Source organism: Salvia splendens, chromosome 6, assembly GCF_004379255.2.
Source record: "Salvia splendens isolate huo1 chromosome 6, SspV2, whole genome shotgun sequence".
In the NCBI taxonomy this organism is placed as follows: domain Eukaryota; kingdom Viridiplantae; phylum Streptophyta; class Magnoliopsida; order Lamiales; family Lamiaceae; genus Salvia; species Salvia splendens.
In genome coordinates this window covers 6,778,338-6,797,533 of record NC_056037.1, presented here as the reverse complement: position 1 = coordinate 6,797,533, position 19,196 = coordinate 6,778,338, and the positions used below count along the sequence as shown (strand labels likewise).

The 19,196-nt window shown below is 41.7% G+C and overlaps 1 protein-coding gene across 1 annotated transcript; it reads right to left on the bottom strand.

Moving 5' to 3' along the window:
• Nucleotides 1-54: 54 nt before the first annotated feature.
• On the bottom strand, nucleotides 55-18,900 carry LOC121808691 (syntaxin-132-like). The gene is made up of 14 exons (XM_042209283.1): nucleotides 18,633-18,900; nucleotides 3,263-3,300; nucleotides 2,133-2,246; nucleotides 1,996-2,052; nucleotides 1,687-1,735; nucleotides 1,502-1,590; nucleotides 1,326-1,399; nucleotides 1,195-1,237; nucleotides 1,046-1,106; nucleotides 921-946; nucleotides 764-841; nucleotides 563-665; nucleotides 429-494; nucleotides 55-337 (listed from the first exon to the last, which is right to left on the bottom strand). Exons 1-12 carry the CDS (start codon nucleotides 18,898-18,900, stop codon nucleotides 588-590), a joined length of 975 nt encoding a protein of 324 aa, XP_042065217.1. The 3' UTR covers nucleotides 55-337; nucleotides 429-494; nucleotides 563-587.
• Nucleotides 18,901-19,196: the final 296 nt, after the last annotated feature.

Here is a 19,196-nt window from a genome sequence, read left to right as displayed (position 1 = left end):
AAAAATACTTTTATTTTCGAATGTTCATCTGAAAAAAAAATATTTGTGACGACATTTACCACTTATTTATACACATTCGTATCAATGTATTTGAGGTATGACACCTATAAAATATATGGAACTCTTTCAAGGCTCACAAACATGCAAACAAAAAGCTATATGCAAAGAGTAAGTGTCAATTTTTCCATGGTTGGATCACGCTGAGCACTATAATAGCTACGATTACTAAGAGAAGTATAATGGCAAAGCACATGCATTTTCTCGAGCTCTTCTGCAGTCTTCTCGCATTCTGAAGCGCAGTCGTCCCCGACTGGACGTGGTCGACTGCGTTCCTCACCTAAACGAGAGCCTCGTCAACACAAATATATCCTGTTTTAATCTTTTATACCCACCCAATTTGACATCGTTGCAAGTTTGAGAAAACAAACCTGACTCTCGATGTTGTCCAAAATGTCTCCTTGAGCTTCGACTAGCACAGTCATATCGAGGTAGATCTGCAGAGAGAGATCAAGGGGTGTCAAGAATCTTGGAACGTGGTCCAATGGATCGCGATATTATGTACCTGATGAAGGTCGAGGAGCTTCTTCTCAATCTCCTTTACAGCGTCGTGCCTCTCCTGAATCTCCTCCAAAGTGCTCCTGAATCTCCTCCAAAGTGTTCATCACCTACATTTCGTGACATACTATAAGATACTGTCAAGCAATCCCGGATTTTACGACAATGGAGCTTCATGGTTGTAAATTAGGAGTAATTTAAAAAGTACCTGTCCGCGTCCAGATTCTTGCATCGCTTGCTGGAATATCTGTTCACTGTTTCCGGTTTCAATGAGATTATTGATGGTCTGTTTAGTCATGGAGGTCCAAAGTGAATATCGTGGACACGGTGCAGATTTCGGGTGATGCATTATAAGGAAGGCTTACCTCTTCATCTGGTCGACTACCAGTAACTGAACGTCCACAGCGAGGGTTATATTAAAAATGAAACGAAACAACTATTGAAAGAAATACTCCCTTCGTCCCTTAAAAATGTGCACTTTTTATCTGACCTGTTATTACTCGTCTCTCAACAACCTCGCGATATTCCTCTTCAATCCTCTGTCTCAAAGTCTGTTCAAACAAATATAATATCTCAAAAGCCCAATGAATTCTTGAAGCAGAAATTAGGAATCATCCGTCAATGGGGCCGCAGACAGACCTGAAACTCCGTCACGAGGTCTCTAAATTTCTTCGTTAAGGAACTGCAGGGAACGAGTCATTGTTAAGCTACTCGTACCAAACATAAAGAAGGAAGGAAAAAGCAGTAGATGTTTACACTTGTACACGCACTTTGTCATGTTCGTTCTTGACCTATCAATGGCCGTCCCCTTTCCGCAACCAGGCTTCTGTCGATTAGCTATGTTCTGAGAATAATTCGGAGGAATCAGTTCATGTAACTATGTTAAAGATATGCATAAACCAAAGGAGATAAAGAGATTGAGTTGTAAAAATGATCTGAGTAATACATCTTTGTTTAGTGCCTCGATTTTCACTTTTATACCGCGTGCTATCTTTCCCACTTCACCAACGTCTTTCTCCATCCGCTTCCTGATAGCTGGATCGAATACAATGTGCTACAATAGTAAACTAGAATGAAAAAAAAAACATCTTTTTTCCCAATTCTGTTATGAAAAGGAGAGAGCTACTGCACCTTTCATCGAAGATGCTTTGGTAACCGATTTTGACTCCTCATTGGCTTCCTGACAAAAGGATGGTATCATGGTTTGTAATAAAATGAAAACAAATATGACTAATTTTTTCTATACTTATCTTAACAATAGATCATTTTTGTTTTTGATATAATAGGCTAATAGTAGTAGTTTAAGATAACACAAAATACATTTCCCTTGCTACTGTTGTCTGCAAATGAAACTACATCACCTACAACAGTTGTTTAAGACAAACACATAACACATTGTTCCTTGCAAACGTCGTCTAAAATGAAATCCAGTACTCATACCTTGAGGTTCTGTAGCAAAACAGAGAGCTTGTCCACCTGCTTCTCAACCTCTTGTATCTGCCAACAACAATAAAGATGAAAAGTTACGAGTATTAAGACAGGGAAACGAACGTATGCATGGCCACTTTCTGTCACACCTGCTTGTTGAAAGATTCCAAGGACACATCCGAGCTACTCCTAGTAAATCGAAGGCCCATCTCTATATCAGGCTCTCCTGATGTGTTGCCATTGGTTTCTTCAACGAACGAGTCCTGAAATGCACTCAAAACTTGAATTTAGAGGCGAGCTAAAAGAATCATGTTTTGTGACAAGATTCATACCTAATGATAAGGTAAAATGTTTTGATGTTGATTACTCCTATTTGTTATGCAATAAGACACATAGGTTGCTGGCAACAAGGGAACATTCTGTTTTATCCAATAAAAACATTGTATTTCTATTTTTTTCAGATTTTTTCTTGTAACATTTCAAGCAAAGCACAACTACTGTATACAAAAAAAGTAGTACTAGTAACTAGATTCTGGTTTTCAATATAAAAACATAGTATTATTTGTCACTTAATTCAAGAAAAGCATAGTGTTTTTAACACAGAAAACATACTAGTATTTCGCAACTAGATTCGTGTTTTTAACTAAAAACATAGTGTTTCTCATTTACTCCAACAATTCTTCTACTATCATTTTCAAGAAATGAACAACTACTACTCTATATAACACATCAAAAAACTTCAGAGATAGAGACGTAGGCGAAATGCCATTATAAGATCAAAGGATTCAGGCCGTCTAATTTTTGCTTATATAAAACTGTCAAATTATCAATAATTTTGTGCAGAAACCCTTAACAAATCAATCCAAGCCACGGAAAACATTTCTTCTAATAACCACGAATTCAAAATTTAAAGAAATAACCATTGAATCATAAAGGAGTTTGTAACTCAAGAATTCACCATGATAGATTTAAGCATTTTTACAGAAAATTAGACAAACTTACAAGGAGAGACTTCATAACCAAATTAGATTTTAAAAACAAAAAACACACAAAAATTTCATACCAACAGCATGATCATGCAAATAAACCTTGAAAAAAAATAATACTAAACGTTTTTCAAAAAATTTGAGACCAAACTAACTGAAATAACCAACCCAAGAAGCATCATAAAAATCAATTCTTGACTACTAATCAATAACAAAAATAAAAAATTTAGCAGGCAAAAACAAAAGATACATTGATGGGACTTCCACTAAATCGACAAAATGGAAACACTAACCGTGAGAAAAGCTGAAGAAATTGTGGATTTTTGAGAAACTGTTTGATTCTTTGGTGCACGAAGATGAAATTGAAGAGGCAATCAAAGATAGAAATGGAAGCCTAGGCTGATAGGCATAGGCGTTACGATCAACAATTAACACTAAATTAGTCAAAATCAAAGTTGGAACCAAATTAACGACTAATCTCCGTTGAATATTTGCGACCCAAACAACAGTCGTGACGCTACAACGCGCCACGTCAACACTTTGTTTAGGTCTTCAATTTGTTGTATCATGTATGCTTTCTACGTCTTTGATTAGTCTAAATAGACTATGGTATATCACTACAAAAAAAGGAGGTGTTTACCGAGCACCAAAGTGGTCGGCATAAAGGGGAAAATGCTCGGCATATCACCCTTTCCCGAGCACATTCCTACCACTTTAGGTGGTCGGTATATGCTTCGTCGGCATTTTCCCCCGAGTGCTTGTTGGTGCTCGGCGATTTGGTCAACTAAATACGGTTACCACGCGGCAGTGGCGAGCACTTACATGTGGTCGGAATATGGCAAGCACCAATGGGTGCTCGGTATTTTGGAGATATGAATACACCGAGCACAAGTTGTTTTTCGACCAGGTTGGCGAGCACCTACATGTGGTCGGAATATGGCAAGCACCAATTGGTGCTCGGTATTTTCGAAAGGCCGAAAAGGTGAGGTTTGGATTCAGCGAACACAATTATAACAGGCACAATTAGACACAATTCGACCAGAAAAAGGTACTCAATCTCAAGAACTTTCTTGCTTGGAGCCACAATCATACACCTCTTCATTCTAATATGCATATTTGATCTCAATTCGACCAGAAAAAGGTAGAATTAGACACAGTTAACTCTTTCTTATAATCAAAGATATAAACAACAACTAACTAAAAGCTTCAAGAACTCTGATTAGGAAAGTGGTGATGCCCTAGATATTGGGGAAGTATGTCAGCCAATTTAGGATGTGTTCGCTAAAAATTGGTTGCTCAGAAAGAGTTTCTCCGCGAAAGCACGGAGAACCTCTCCTTGGGCAACCACGGCGGCAGCATCCCTCCGTTTCGTCTGCTCTCGCTGGATGACGAGCTGGTTTTTGGCAAACTGAGCTTCATCTTGGGCCGAAATCCTAGCAGCTCTGGCTTTCTCAAAGTTTGCCTCAGCCTGCTCGGCCCGATGACAAGCAGCCGCCAACTTCCTCTGCATCTCAGCATAGTCGTTGGACGCTTTGGAGAGTTCGACGGCGACGAGCTTGGAGAGCATATCGTTCCTCTGAAAATGGAAAAAGCAAAAAGTCAACAGAGGGGCTACAAAAAATACAGAAAAAAAAAGCAAGGCCAGAAAATCAAGAAGAAAGTTCACCTCGGCGAAGTCCGTGGGCCATAAAAAGGGCTCACAGATATGTTCCGAAGGAGGCGCCAAGACCACGTCTTTCTCCGGCGCTCTTGGGGGCTTCTGGGTCTTCCCCTTCCTACTTGCCGAAGTCGACTCCGGCTTCTTTGGATCCGAAGAGGTCTTTTGCCTCTTCGGATTCTTCTCGGCATCAGACGCCGAGCTGGTGGTTTTCGGCCTCTCCGGCTCCTTGGACTCAGAGGATTGGCGACTGAGCTTATTTAGCATGTTCACTGCCGAAAAGCAAGGAAACAAGGTTAGTTTTCGCCGCTAAAAGCAGTAAAGCATAAAAAAGAAATCCTCACCCTCAGTTTCTTCGTCCGAAGACGAGATATTGAACACGAGGTCGCCCTTGACGAGCTCAGTTTCCGAGTACTGTTTCCTAATCATAGGAATCTTATTGAGCTCGCCCTCGAGCTCGGCCAACGGTTCTAACCGAGGATGAGGAATCACGGACTTCGGCCCTCTCCAGGGAAAGCCCGGAGCCGCTGTCCTATTATAAAAAAAGAAGCGGTTTTGTCATTTCGGCCATTTGGTTTTGCAGAAGGCCCTAAAAGGCTGTAAAGGGATCAAGTAAAACCAAGATCCCTTCCTTTTAAACTGGAAAAAATTAAGGATTGCCCTCAGAGACAGATCCTTATCTAGCCTACGCAGTTCGGCAGCAAAGGCCGATAAGTGCCTCCAAGAGTTCGGAGTCACCTGACCTAAAGGGAGTTGAAAAAAATCTAGCAGCTCTACAAAGGCAGGGGGAAGAGGGAAACGAAGCCCGCATTCCAAGCCGGCTTCGTAAACGGTGGCATAACCCTCCGGCGGCTCGTTAGCCCTATGATCGTCGTCGGGAACCACCGCCTTCCCCCTGGGAAGAAGATATTTTTCGTATATGGATATCACAGTATCCTTACTCAAGATGCTGTGAAAATACTCTACGGTCTTCTCCCGGATTCTTTCCGGCTAGAAGACCCCTTATCCCCTTTCCTACCGCTACCTGACTCAGAAGAAGAAGAAGACATAGTTCTTACTCTTTGAAAGTTTGAAGAAATTCTGAAGAAACTCTTGAAAGCGGAAGGAAATTTTTACGCAAAAGAGAGAGGATGCAGAAGAAGCAATAGCAAAAGTATTCAAATGATGAAGAAAGGACGTATTTATCAGATTCGGAGAAGATTTCAAAATCATCGCACCGTTTCGAATCCCACCTTTTCAGGATTCAACGGCCGGATTTTACTGTCGCATTTAATGCAGTCACGCGCAAGGCACGTCCCCTGACGTCAGCCTCCCCCGTACCTTTATCCAGAATGCCGAAGTGACTCGCTTCGCCGAAGTGATTCACTTCGCTTTTCGGGGGGGGTAGTGATGGGGTACGTACTAAACAAGCCCAATAGCAGTGACGGCCCATCAGCCCAAAGCCCAAGGAAGAGTATCAGTTCGGCATTACCAAAGAGTTCGGCCCCAGCCTACAGCTCGGTAAAAGCCGACCAATCAGTTCGGCATTACCAAAGAGTTCGGCCCCAGCCTACAGCTCGGTAAAAGCCGACCAATCAAGCTCTACTCTCAGATCGGCAAAAGCTGCTCGGCAATAGTTCAGCAGTTCGGTCTCAGTATTCGACCGAACTGGGAGATAGTGGACCCATGCAGGATCTCATGACCACTACACGATCTATTTAGTGGTGTCAAATCATGCAGGATCTCATGCGGGATAAGCGGACCAAACAAAGAGGTAGTGGACCCATGCAGGATCTCCATGACCTCCACGACATCCACAACCATCATTAGTGGTGATGCAAGCCACGATCTTAGTTCAATGTATAAATAGAACTTAGATCAGATAGACTGGGGTTAAGTTCTCTAGAGATCAAATATCAAATAGCAAGTCTGTATTGTAAGCCGTAGAAAACAGATCAAGCAATACAACTCTGCCCTCTTTTCTTCCCGTGGACGTAGATTTACCTCAGTAAATCGAACCACGTAAATCTCTGTGTCGTGATCTGTATTTTCCAGCATTCATCACCATCAAAAATTCGCCAAACCATCACTGGCGCCGTCTGTGGGAACCAGAGAACCAAAGTGATGGGGTACGTACTAAACAAGCCCAATAGCAGTGACGGCCCATCAGCCCAAAGCCCAAGGAAGAGTATCAGTTCGGCATTACCAAAGAGTTCGGCCCCAGCCTACAGCTCGGTAAAAGCCGACCAATCAGTTCGGCATTACCAAAGAGTTCGGCCCCAGCCTACAGCTCGGTAAAAGCCGACCAATCAAGCTCTACTCTCAGATCGGCAAAAGCTGCTCGGCAATAGTTCAGCAGTTCGGTCTCAGTATTCGACCGAACTGGGAGATAGTGGACCCATACAGGATCTCATGACCACTACACGATCTATTTAGTGGTGTCAAATCATGCAGGATCTCATGCGGGATAAGCGGACCAAACAAAGAGGTAGTGGACCCATGCAGGATCTCCATGACCTCCACGACATCCACAACCATCATTAGTGGTGATGCAAGCCACGATCTTAGTTCAATGTATAAATAGAACTTAGATCAGATAGACTGGGGTTAAGTTCTCTAGAGATCAAATATCAAATAGCAAGTCTGTATTGTAAGCCGTAGAAAACAGATCAAGCAATACAACTCTGCCCTCTTTTCTTCCCGTGGACGTAGATTTACCTCAGTAAATCGAACCACGTAATTCCTTGTGTCGTGATCTATATTCATTACCTGCATTTACTACCATCAAAAATTCGCCCAACCATCAGGGAAGTATGTCAGCCAATTTAGGATGTGTTCGCTAAAAACTGCTTAGAATTTAAGACAACGACATTATCATTGCTGAGTAATATATAAAATACTTGTAATAATGGAGTGCTCATTTCAGTTGGAAGAAGCTCGGCTAGAAAGGAGTTCGGTAAGCTCGGCTTACCGAGCTGGAACTAGCCTGGAACTAGCCGAGAAGAAGAAGGCAGAAGTCGGTAAGCTCAGCGGTAAGGAAGCTCGGTAAGGAAGCTCGGCGTTGAGCTGGAATGAGCCGAGAAGGAAGAGTTCGGTTGTAAGCCGAGCCGAGAAGGAAGAGTTCGGTTGTAAGCCGAGAAGGAGTTCGGTTGTAAGCCGAGGAAGGAGTTCGGTCTTGAACCGAGGAAGGAGTTCGGTCTTGAACCGAGAAGGTAGAAGCAACCTAGCCGAACTAGCCGTTGGAGCAGCAGTTAGTTAGCTGAGATGTAGCGGTTATTCTTCTTGCTTTCTTGATTCTTCTTGTAGTTAGTTAGTAGCAGTTGCTACTTGATTATAGAGCTTTAAATAGCTCACCGTGTATGTAGTTTAGAGGAGAGTTTAATCAATAAAGAGTTTTCCAGTTTTCTCTCCAAGTTTATCATCTTCAATACTCAAAGTGTGAGTGTGTGTGTTTTCTGCATTGTGTGATCTCATACAACAGTGAGTGTGTGTGTGATCTTATTGAGTGTGTGAAAGCCTTGTGTGTGCGAATCCTAACAAGTGGCGCCGTCTGTGGGAAAGGGATATTGAAGCTGATTTGCAGAGGATCAAACGGTTTCAGAGATGGCAGCAAGGCTTGATGCAGAAAAGTTCACAGGCAAGAATGATTATGGCCTGTGGAAGATGAAGATGAAGGCGGTTTTAATTCAACAAGGCTGGGCGGCAGTTCTTGCAAAACCAGAGGAGAAAGGAAAGGCTCCAGTGCTTGATGAAAAAGCTCAGGCAAAGATGGAGGAAATGCAGCTCAAGGCACATTCTGCAGTGATTCTGTGCCTTGGAGATAAGGTCTTGAGGGAAGTTCAAGAAGCCAAGACTGCGGTGGAGATCTTGGACAAGTTAGATGAAGTTTACTTGGCCAAATCCTTGGCTAACCGGCTGTATCTCAAGAAGAGGCTGTATGCCTATAGTTTTTCTGGAGATAGGTCCATCATTGAGCAGCTAGAGGAGTTCAACAAGATCATTGATGACCTGGGATCTGTTGATGTCAAGATCTCAGATGAGGATAAGGCCATTCTCACATTGAATGCCTTGCCTAGCTCGTATGACCAGCTAAGTGATGCAATTATCTATGGAAGAGATAAACCTATCACCTATGCAGAAGTCTATTCAGCCTTGATGGCCAAAGAACTCCAGAAGACAGCCAACAGAGGCTCTGCAAGCTCCAATGTTCAAGCTGCAGAGGCCTTGAATGTGAAGAAGTTCAAGAAGCAGAACTTCAAGAAGAAGTTTGAGGGCCCTAAACCCTCAAGTTCTGATGCTCAGAAGGAAACCAGAGCTTGCTATTGGTGCAAGAAACCTGGACATTTGAAGAAAGATTGTCATGCATGGAAGAGAAAGATGGCCTCTGAGGGACACAATCAATCTGATTGTGTGGAGAGTGCTGATCCCCCGGCTCAACTCATGAATATCAGTGATAGTGGGGTCAGTCATAGGTGGATAATGGACTCGGGGTGCAGCTTCCATATGTGCCCAAATAGAAGCTGGTTTCATGATCTTCAAGAAGCATCGGGTACGGTTGTTCTTGGTAATAATCACATTTGTCAGATCAAAGGAATAGGGAAGGTAAAGCTAAGCCTACAAGATGGCTCTATAAAGATCCTAACTGGGGTGAGGTATATTCCAGAAGTAAAGAGGAACCTCATCTCATTGGGAATGCTGGAACAGAAAGGGTTCACCATATTGATGAGTCAAGGAAAATTGTTTGTGAAATCTGGAGATGCAGTGATGATGGAGGCTGACAGAGAGCATATTCTCTATTATCTGAAGGCTAAGGCTGTTGATGGAGAAAGCAATGCAGTGTCAGATGATTCCATAATGCTATGGCACAAGAGATTGGGCCACCCAGCCGAAGGAAGCTTGAAAGAACTCATCAAGAAGGGTCTGATCTCTGGAGATTTCAACAAGATGGACCCCTGTGAGCAATGTATACTTGGAAAGGCTAAGAAGGCACCCTATCCTACAGGTATTCACTCTTCTACAGCCCCTTTAGACTACATACATAGTGATCTTTGGGGGCCTTCACCGGTGTGTTCAATTGGTGGAGGAAAGTATTATCTAGCTATCATTGATGACTATACAAGAAAGTTGTGGGTATATATTCTTAAAGAAAAATCTGAAACACTCACAAAGTTCAAGATATGGTGTAAGGAGGTTGAGCTAGAGAAGGGTAGAAGTGTTAAATGCTTAAGGACAGACAATGGCCTAGAGTTCTTGTCTGCTGAGTTTGATCTGTTTTGTAAAGAGAAGGGTATGAAGAGGCACCGGACTGTTCCTGGTAATCCTCAGCAAAATGGTGTTGTGGAAAGGATGAATAGGACAATCCTAGAGAGGGTGAGGTGCCTACTTCTTGGGTCTGGTTTGAGCAGCAGATTCTGGGGTGAGGCTGTGTATACAGCAGCCTATCTCATCAATAAATGCTCATCTACTGCCCTGAAATCTGAAACTCCTGATTACATGTGGTATGGAGCTCATAGTGACTACTCAAAATACAAGGTGTTTGGGTGTGTGGCCTATGCTCATGCTAGGCAAAGTAAGCTTGAAGCTAGGGCTCTGAAATGTATCTTGCTGGGGTATCAGAGGGGTGTTAAGGGGTATAGGCTCTGGTGTATTGAGCCCGGTAAGCAGAAGGTCTTGGTGAGTAGGGATGTGGTGTTCTTGGAGGATCAGATGCCATACCTGAAAGATAAGCTGGACTCCAGTGAAGATGAGGGTGATTTCTTCAAGGTGGAGCCTGTGGGGGTTGACCTAGGAGCAGGTGGAGTTATTGACTCAGGGAGTGAGTCTGATTCAGATAAAGAAGAGGCTCCAACTCAGGGCAACCAGGCTGGTGAGTCTATATCAGACTCTATCAGAGACTATCAGCTTGCAAGGGACAGAGTTAGAAGAGAAACAAGGCCACCAACAAAGTTCTCTGATGTTGTGTATTATGCTCTGTGTGCAGCTGAAGGTATTGATGGTGCAGATCCACTCACATATAAAGAAGCTATGCAGAGTAAAGATAGAGAAAGATGGATTGAAGCCATGAATGAGGAAATAGAGTCTTTACTCAAGAACAAAACATGGATTTTGGTGGACAAATCCAAGCTGAATACAGATGGAAAGGAGAGGAAGCTGATCAGTTGCAAGAAATTGATCAATGTTTGTGCAAGAACTGAGATGAGCCCTCAGGTGGAGAATTGTAATAATAGAGTGCTCATTTCAGTTGGAAGAAGCTCGGCTAGAAAGGAGTTCGGTAAGCTCGGCTTACCGAGCTGGAACTAGCCTGGAACTAGCCGAGAAGAAGAAGGCAGAAGTCGGTAAGCTCAGCGGTAAGGAAGCTCGGTAAGGAAGCTCGGTAAGGAAGCTCGGCGTTGAGCTGGAATGAGCCGAGAAGGAAGAGTTCGGTTGTAAGCCGAGCCGAGAAGGAAGAGTTCGGTTGTAAGCCGAGAAGGAGTTCGGTTGTAAGCCGAGGAAGGAGTTCGGTCTTGAACCGAGGAAGGAGTTCGGTCTTGAACCGAGAAGGTAGAAGCAACCTAGCCGAACTAGCCGTTGGAGCAGCAGTTAGTTAGCTGAGATGTAGCGGTTATTCTTCTTGCTTTCTTGATTCTTCTTGTAGTTAGTTAGTAGCAGTTGCTACTTGATTATAGAGCTTTAAATAGCTCACCGTGTATGTAGTTTAGAGAAGAGTTTAATCAATAAAGAGTTTTCCAGTTTTCTCTCCAAGTTTATCATCTTCAATACTCAGAGTGTGTGTGTGTGTTTTCTGCATTGTGTGATCTCATACAACAGTGAGTATGTGTGTGATCTTATTGAGTGTGTGAAAGCCTTGTGTGTGCGAATCCTAACAATACTCCAGTGAGTATTATTTTTTTTTGGATTCCCGAGCACATATAAGGTGCTAGCTTGAATCAATAAAAGTAAAATGAAATATGTCGATGCAATAGATTTAAAAATATCGGAATATATGTGGCTTGCATGAATATTTTTTTTGGAATGCCGATCACGGGTAAGGTGGTCGGCTTATTCCTAGCACAGGGTATATTTTTTTTTAAAGTGCTCGGCTGATCCATAAAAATAAAATATATTGTATGATACATAACTGTTGCAATATTGGATGATTATTCGAATGCCTACCCAAATATTGTGGGATGAATATTTTTTTTAATAATCCATACAAAAGAAAACAAATACATTGCATGTATATTTTATGAGATAGTATAATTGTTGAAATATTGCAAATACATTTTTTTTGGAATGCCGAGCACAGGTAAGGTGGTCGGCTTATTCCTAGCACAGTTAAAGTGCTCGGCTGATCTATAAAAATAAAATATATTGTATGATACATAATTGTTGGAATATTGGATGAATATATATTTTTTTGAATGCCTACCCAAAAATTGTTGGATGAATATTTTTTTAATAATCCATACAAAATAAAACAAATACACTGCATATATATTTTATGAGATAGTATAATTGTTGGAATATTGCAATATATTTTTTTGGAACGGCGAGCACTGGTATGGTGGTCGGCATATTCCTAGCACAAGTAAAGTGATCGGTCTATTCCTAGCACAAGTAAAGTGTTCGGCTTATTCCTAGCACAAGTAAAGTGCTCGGCTGATCCATAAAAATAAAATATATTGTATGATACATAATTATTGGAGTATCGGATGAATATATTTTTTTCGAATGCCTACCCAACAATTGTGGGATGAACATTTTTTTTAATAATCCATACAAATATATTTTATGAGATAGTATAATTGTTGGAATATTGCAAATATATTTTTTTTTGGAACGGCGAGCACTGGTATGGTGCTCGGCATATTCCTAGCACAAGTAAAGTGCTCGGCTTATTCCTAGTAAAGTGCTCGACTGATCCTTAAAAATAAAATATATTGTATGATACATAATTGTTGGAATATTGGATGAATATATATTTTTTCGAATGCCTACCCAAAAATTGTGGGATGAATATTTTTTTTAATAATCCATACAAAATAAAACAAATACACTGCATATATATTTTATGATGGAGTAGTATAATTGTTGGAACATTGCAAATATATATTTTTGGAATGCCGAGCACTGGTATGGTGTCAGCTTTTTCCGAGCACATCTGCACATGTATGGTGCTTGGAACTATTGCTTAATAATATTGATATTATATGTTCAAAATAAGTTTTACTAATATTCATGGTGAATGATCCGCAAATTTTTATATGTGAATTTTTTTTGAGATGTTGCTTAAAAATATTGATATGTACTAATAAAAAATATTCATATGTTTTAAGTTATTGTTTGTGTTGAATAATTATTAATTACTATTTTTTTTATAATTTTCGAGCACATATATGGTGCTCGGCATTTGCCAAGCACATGTATGGTTCTCGGAACTATGGTTTTAAAATATTTACATGTCTTAAATTCTTGTTATTGTTGAATAATTAATTATATTTTATGTACTCCTAAAAAACTAGTGTAATTATTCTTGGCAATTTTGAGCACAAAAACGCATATATTCCATGGTAGATTATTGGAAATTAATTTATTTAGTACATTGGAGGATAATATTATTTTTGGAATGCCGAGCATAGGTCGGGTGGTTGGAATACTCCAAGCACATATAAAGTGCTCGACTGATCCATATAAATAAACCGACTACACTGCATATATATTTTATGATTACATAATTGTTGGAATATTGCAAATATATTTTTTTGGAATGCCGAGCACATGTAGGGTGGTCGTAATATTCCAAGCACATATATAGTGCTCGCTACATTTATAAAAATAAAACTATATGCTTTTGGAATACCGAGCACAGCTCCGGTGCTCGTAATATTCCAAGCACACGTATATTGCTCGCAATATCTATAAAAATAAAACGCTACATTTATATTGTTGGAATATTGCATGAATAAATTTTTTTTGGGAATGGCGAGCACATTACGTGTGGTCGGAATTCTTCGAGCATATATCAGGTACTCGGTATTTCGTAAAATGCATACATTGAATATTTATACAAGTCTTTTATTTTCCGAGCAACTATATAGTGCTTGCTACATCTATAAAAATAAATCAATAACACTGCATATATATTTTATGGTATATTTTATGAATATATTTTTTTGGGATTGCCGAGCACAGGTCCAGTGGTCGGAAAATCCAAGCACACATGTATTGCTTGCAATATCTATATAAAAAAACGCTGCATATATAATTGATGGAATGTTGCATGAATATATTTTATTTTTGAATGCCGAGCACATTACGCGTGGTCGGAATCATCCGAGCACGTATCAAGTACTCGCTAATATATTTAACCACAATTCAGTCAATTCGCATGCCATGCATTGAATATTTATACAAGTCTTTTATTTTGGCGAGCACATTTAGGGTGGTCGGAATTATTCGAGCATGTAAAAGGTACTCGCATATTCTGAAAAATATTTATTCAACATTCGCATGGCCATACATTGAATATTTATACATTTATTATGTGAGCATATTTCGGGTGGTCGGGAATCTTCGAGCACAACACTTCCCTGACTTGAATTGCCTACGCCGAGCAAGTTGACCGTGCTCGTATGGCTCGTAGGTTAACGCCTTGGTTTATGATATTGCCGACTACCTTCAATTGTGCTCGGTATGTTGCCGAGCACAATTGAAGGTGGTCGGGATTTTCCGAGCATAATTAACTGTGCTCGCTATTGGTGCTCGGTAAACCGTCTTTTTTTGTAGTGTATGATAAGATAAAGACAGAATATGGTACAAAACTATTATATAAATTCTTCCTTTTGAAATATTTTAGATTATCTTTTTAGTGCGCCTTAAAAAGTTTACTAAATTGTAGTCTCAAGAAAATTAATTTTTTATTTTCATGACAATTTTAGATTTATAGGCTGTAGCCACAAAGAAAATTAATTTTTTATTTTCATGACAATTTTAGATTTAATGTACATGCCCAAAAGTTTTGAGCCATTTAAAGTGGGTATATGCAATATCTTTTATGTTTATTATAAAGGTAAATTGTTTTTAACTTATTATCTTCCCGTTAATATTTGCATGAAAGTCAAAATGCAATAAATGTTCATTTAATGACCAAAACTGTATTTATCACATTCAATAAAATACGAATTACATAAACTTTTCTTATGAAACTATTTTAAAAATATATATGGGCCATGATATACAAACGCATTAGGCCATCCGCAATGGGCGGACGATGGCACGCCCGATGGCGCGCATCGTCCGCGCCATCGATCGTCCGCGCCCATTGCGGATACGGACGATAGGTCGCGGACGATCGTCGCGGCCGATACTAAGGGCGCGGAGGATGGCGCGCCCGATGCCTATCGTCCGCGCCATCGTCCTCCCCATTGTGGCGTACACGGACGATGGCCGCGGACGATAGGCATCGTCCGCGCCATCGTCCTCCCCATTGTGGCGTACACGGACGATAGGTCGCGGACGATGGCACGCGGTTTGGTTTTCTATTTAAAGAGCGTTTGTCATTCATTTGTGCATACCTCTACATATTCTCTCTCACAAATCCAACCAATATGAATCCCGGCGACGACACCAATAGTTCTAGTTCCTCTGATGAGTCCAGTAATAGCATAGATATAGCATTAAATGCAGTCGTTGAAACGGCGATGACGCATTGCTATGCGTTGATGCAGCGCCAGGCGGCAGCGGCAGCGGCCTCTGAGCAAGTCCATAGACCTATTCGACATAGGTCGTATATCCGACGCGACCACGCGGAAGCTCACACACGTCTGGTTGAAGACTACTTTGCCGATCAACCGCGATGGGGCCCGGCTGTTTTTCGGCGCCGATTTAGAATGTCGCGGTACCTGTTTCTCAGCATTGTTCGGACATTGTCTTCACGTGATGAATTCTTCACGTTTCGGGAGGACGGCATCGGCAAACCCGGCCTTACACCATTGCAAAAGTGCACGGTTGCACTCCGTCAGTTGGCCTATGGCACCACGGCGGACCTTTTCGACGAGTACCTCCACTGCGGGGATTCTACAGGCCGCGATTGTCTGAAGCGCTTTTGCCGGGGGATAGTAGAGGCTTATGGCGACACATATTTGCGCAAGCCGACTGCCACTGATTGCCAGGGTCTGATGCAGATGCACGAGACGGCGCACGGGTTTCCTGGGATGCTCGGGAGCATCGACTGTATGCACTGGCAGTGGAAGAATTGTCCGACGGCGTGGAGAGGCCAGTTCACAAGTGGATACAAGGGCAGCCACCCGACGATGGTCCTCGAAGCCGTCGCTGACCATCGGCTATGGATCTGGCATGCTTACTTCGGCGTAGCCGGGTCGAACAACGACATTAACGTCCTCAACTCGTCCACCCTCTTCACCGATCAATGTAATGGCAACGGCCCGGCCATCGAGTTCACTGCCAACAGACGCCAATACCATATGGGGTACTACTTGGCCGATGGCATCTATCCACGGTGGCCTGTTTTTGTGAAGACGGTTAGCTGCCCAATTGGTGAGAAGAGGGTTTTATTTGCGCAAAAGCAGGAGTCGGCGAGGAAGGATGTCGAGCGGACATTCGGCGTGCTCCAATCACGGTGGGCAATTGTGAAAGGGCCGGCTCGTTTCTGGTTCAAGGATGTCATCGCCGATGTCATATATGCGTGCATAATCATGCACAACATGATAGTCGAGAATGAAGGCGGAAGCATCACCGATTGGAATGAAGATGATCGTGCATCTAGTTTGGCCGGCGCGTCGACCGAGCCACCCGATAGAGGGTTACCGTTAGGCTTCAACGAGGTTCTATCTAGACAGGCCTCAATGCGCAACCAACAGGATCATGCGCAGCTCATGAACGACATGATCGAAGAAGTGTGGGCTCGCAACCGCCGTTGTTGAGTTCGCGTTTTTTTAATTCGCATTGTAATGTATTAATTTTTATTCAATGAAATGAAGTTTTTGAAATTCGTATTTTAATGTATTAATTTTGTTAAATTCGTATGAGTTTTGTAATAAATATTAAAAAAATGATGATGTGGCGCGCCATAGGGCGCGCCTTAGGGCGCGTCTTAGGGCGCCCCACTGCAGGTGAGGAGGTAGGAGGATAAAACTGCTGACGTGGCGCGCCATAGGGCGCGCCTTAGGGCGCGCCTTAGGGCGCCCCATTGCTAATGCCCTTAGAGCCCAATTCGTTGACCTATTTAGAATACTCAAAATGGCATAACCACATAATACAACTTTAATTGGGTTAATAGTAGATAGTACTCATTTCGAAACAATATAGGAGTAGTTAAAATGTGACCTAGTCAAATGTTTAAGTGTTTAATTGCTAGTGTTTAGATTAATAATCGAGTGAAATCACTTTTACTATCAAATTTAAAAAGAAAAAAAAGGAGAACTCATTGCTTGAGGAATAAGAGAGCTTGAGATGAGATATTGCTATGAGTCTATGACTACGATTAACTGAGATACATTGTGCAATGAATTAAAGACAATACTTATATACTAACAAACCTTAGTGAAATCAACTAACAAACTAAGCAAAAAGACAATTCTAATAACCTAAACAAAGAATCAAATATGCTATTATTATCCATCTCCTTTCAACATGTCTCTCTAAGAGGGTATGTGATGAAAGGATATGGGCTAGATTAGATTAATATGGATTAAATAATTATAGTTGGGCTACAATTATAATTAGTCTATAAGCCCAACAATCATGAACCCTAATGACTCTTTGTGTCACGCCCGCATTTTCAAAGGGTAGAAAACACGGTTGATCGCGACTAGGGGAGGGTTAAAGAAGCGGGGAAGAAAGGGGAAATCAACACAACTCAACCATAGCCCGAAACAAATGGGAATAGCTCGAATAAAATCAGAGTATCTCAACAATCAACAACTCAAAAATGAATACTATCTCAACGATACAAGAACTCAAAAGAAAGACAACTACTTAGCGGAAGCATTTGAGAGAAGGAATATGCCACGTGTGAAGACATGACACATTCTACACACTTAAATTTCTTCAACGGTCTTGCTCAACACCCACCGCACCCGTCACGCTCAACCTGCAAATTTTTAAAAAGAAATGCAGGGCTGAGTACTTGATGCACTCAGTGGACTCATGCCGAAAACATTTTATAAAAAGTATTTATCATGCCACCATTGAGTGACCTTGGGGTTTTAACTTTAGAAATTGCCCAAGACACTAAAATAATTTCCATCGTAAAACTCGACTGATCAGTCATTTTCCCATAGATGTCTACCATATCTGATCCATTGATGACAAGGAACGTGGCCACATTCCAAGTCACTAGACTGGCCGACCCAAAAGACGGCTCACGATCTCCATAGGTGTACACTAGCCTGAATAGGGACTCACTCCCTAGACAGACCAGAATTCGATTATCCATTGATGGCAAAAGCCACATCAGATAGGTTCCATAGAATAAAACAAAACACGGCATGACAAATATTCATATCATTTTCACATAAAAATATACTTTGGGCATTGCCCTTATTTAAAAAGAAAGCCCACCTCGTTCTCTTAATCGTCAACTTTGTCTTTCCGTTCCGTTCTCAGGAAGCGTGCGTGAAGTCACCCATTGATTTAATATGCCCCGGCCCAAATCTTCCATTTAATTAGTTTGACCCGGACTCAAATTAACTCCAATCCAATCTCCTTTGTTAAAACCATAGGCCCAAAACTTTAAATTAATTCATTTGGCCAAATCATTAAAATAACAAAAAAAATAAAAGGGGCAAAGCATCATCTTTTCTCACCATATTTGAGATTCCAGAATGGGATTGAAGTTTCTAATCTTTTCTCCCTCTTTCAATTCCTCAAAATCGGTCTCTTCTCCCTTCTCCGTCTCTCTCTCAGTCTCCGACGTCTGTTCCTTATTCGCCGCTTCTCCAGCCGCGATAATCACCATGGTCCAGCGACGATGCCGTCGTGGCCAAGCTCCATCGTTCCTCTGCCTGCTCGCGAAACTCCGCCAGCACCTCCGTTCCCCTTCTCTCCCGCACTGCAGTGCCACCATGACTCGCAGTGGCTGTTGCCGATAGCCTGTCGCCGCAGCTGGGGTCGCCTCGGTCTCTCCTCTGTCACAACTCCGCCGTCGCCGTCGTCCACGCAGCTGCTGTCCGCTTTTCGCTGCTGCTGTTCGCCCAAGCTTCCTATCTCCATCGGCTCAAGAGCATCTGCAATCCTCCGATTAATTACTGCAAGCTCTTCGGTTGATAGGTCATGAGGTTTCTCATCATTACTCATGGGCGTAGACCTCTTTTCCAACATAATTTTCACACAAATCCAAGCCATCAAGCCATGCATCCTTAATGTGCTTATTCATGTATTCAACGTAATTTCCCTTATCATCAAAGTAGCCCTCTTCTCTCTCTTCTCTTCTAAAATTGGATTTGTGATTGTTTCTAGGGTTTTGAAAGAAAGCGGAAAAAAAACTGATGTGAACGTGGGATATATATATAGGCAAAATTGATAGATATTGATGGATTTGATGGTTGGAGAGATTTTAGGGAGTGGAGATATGGGGAAATCGTTTGGTGATG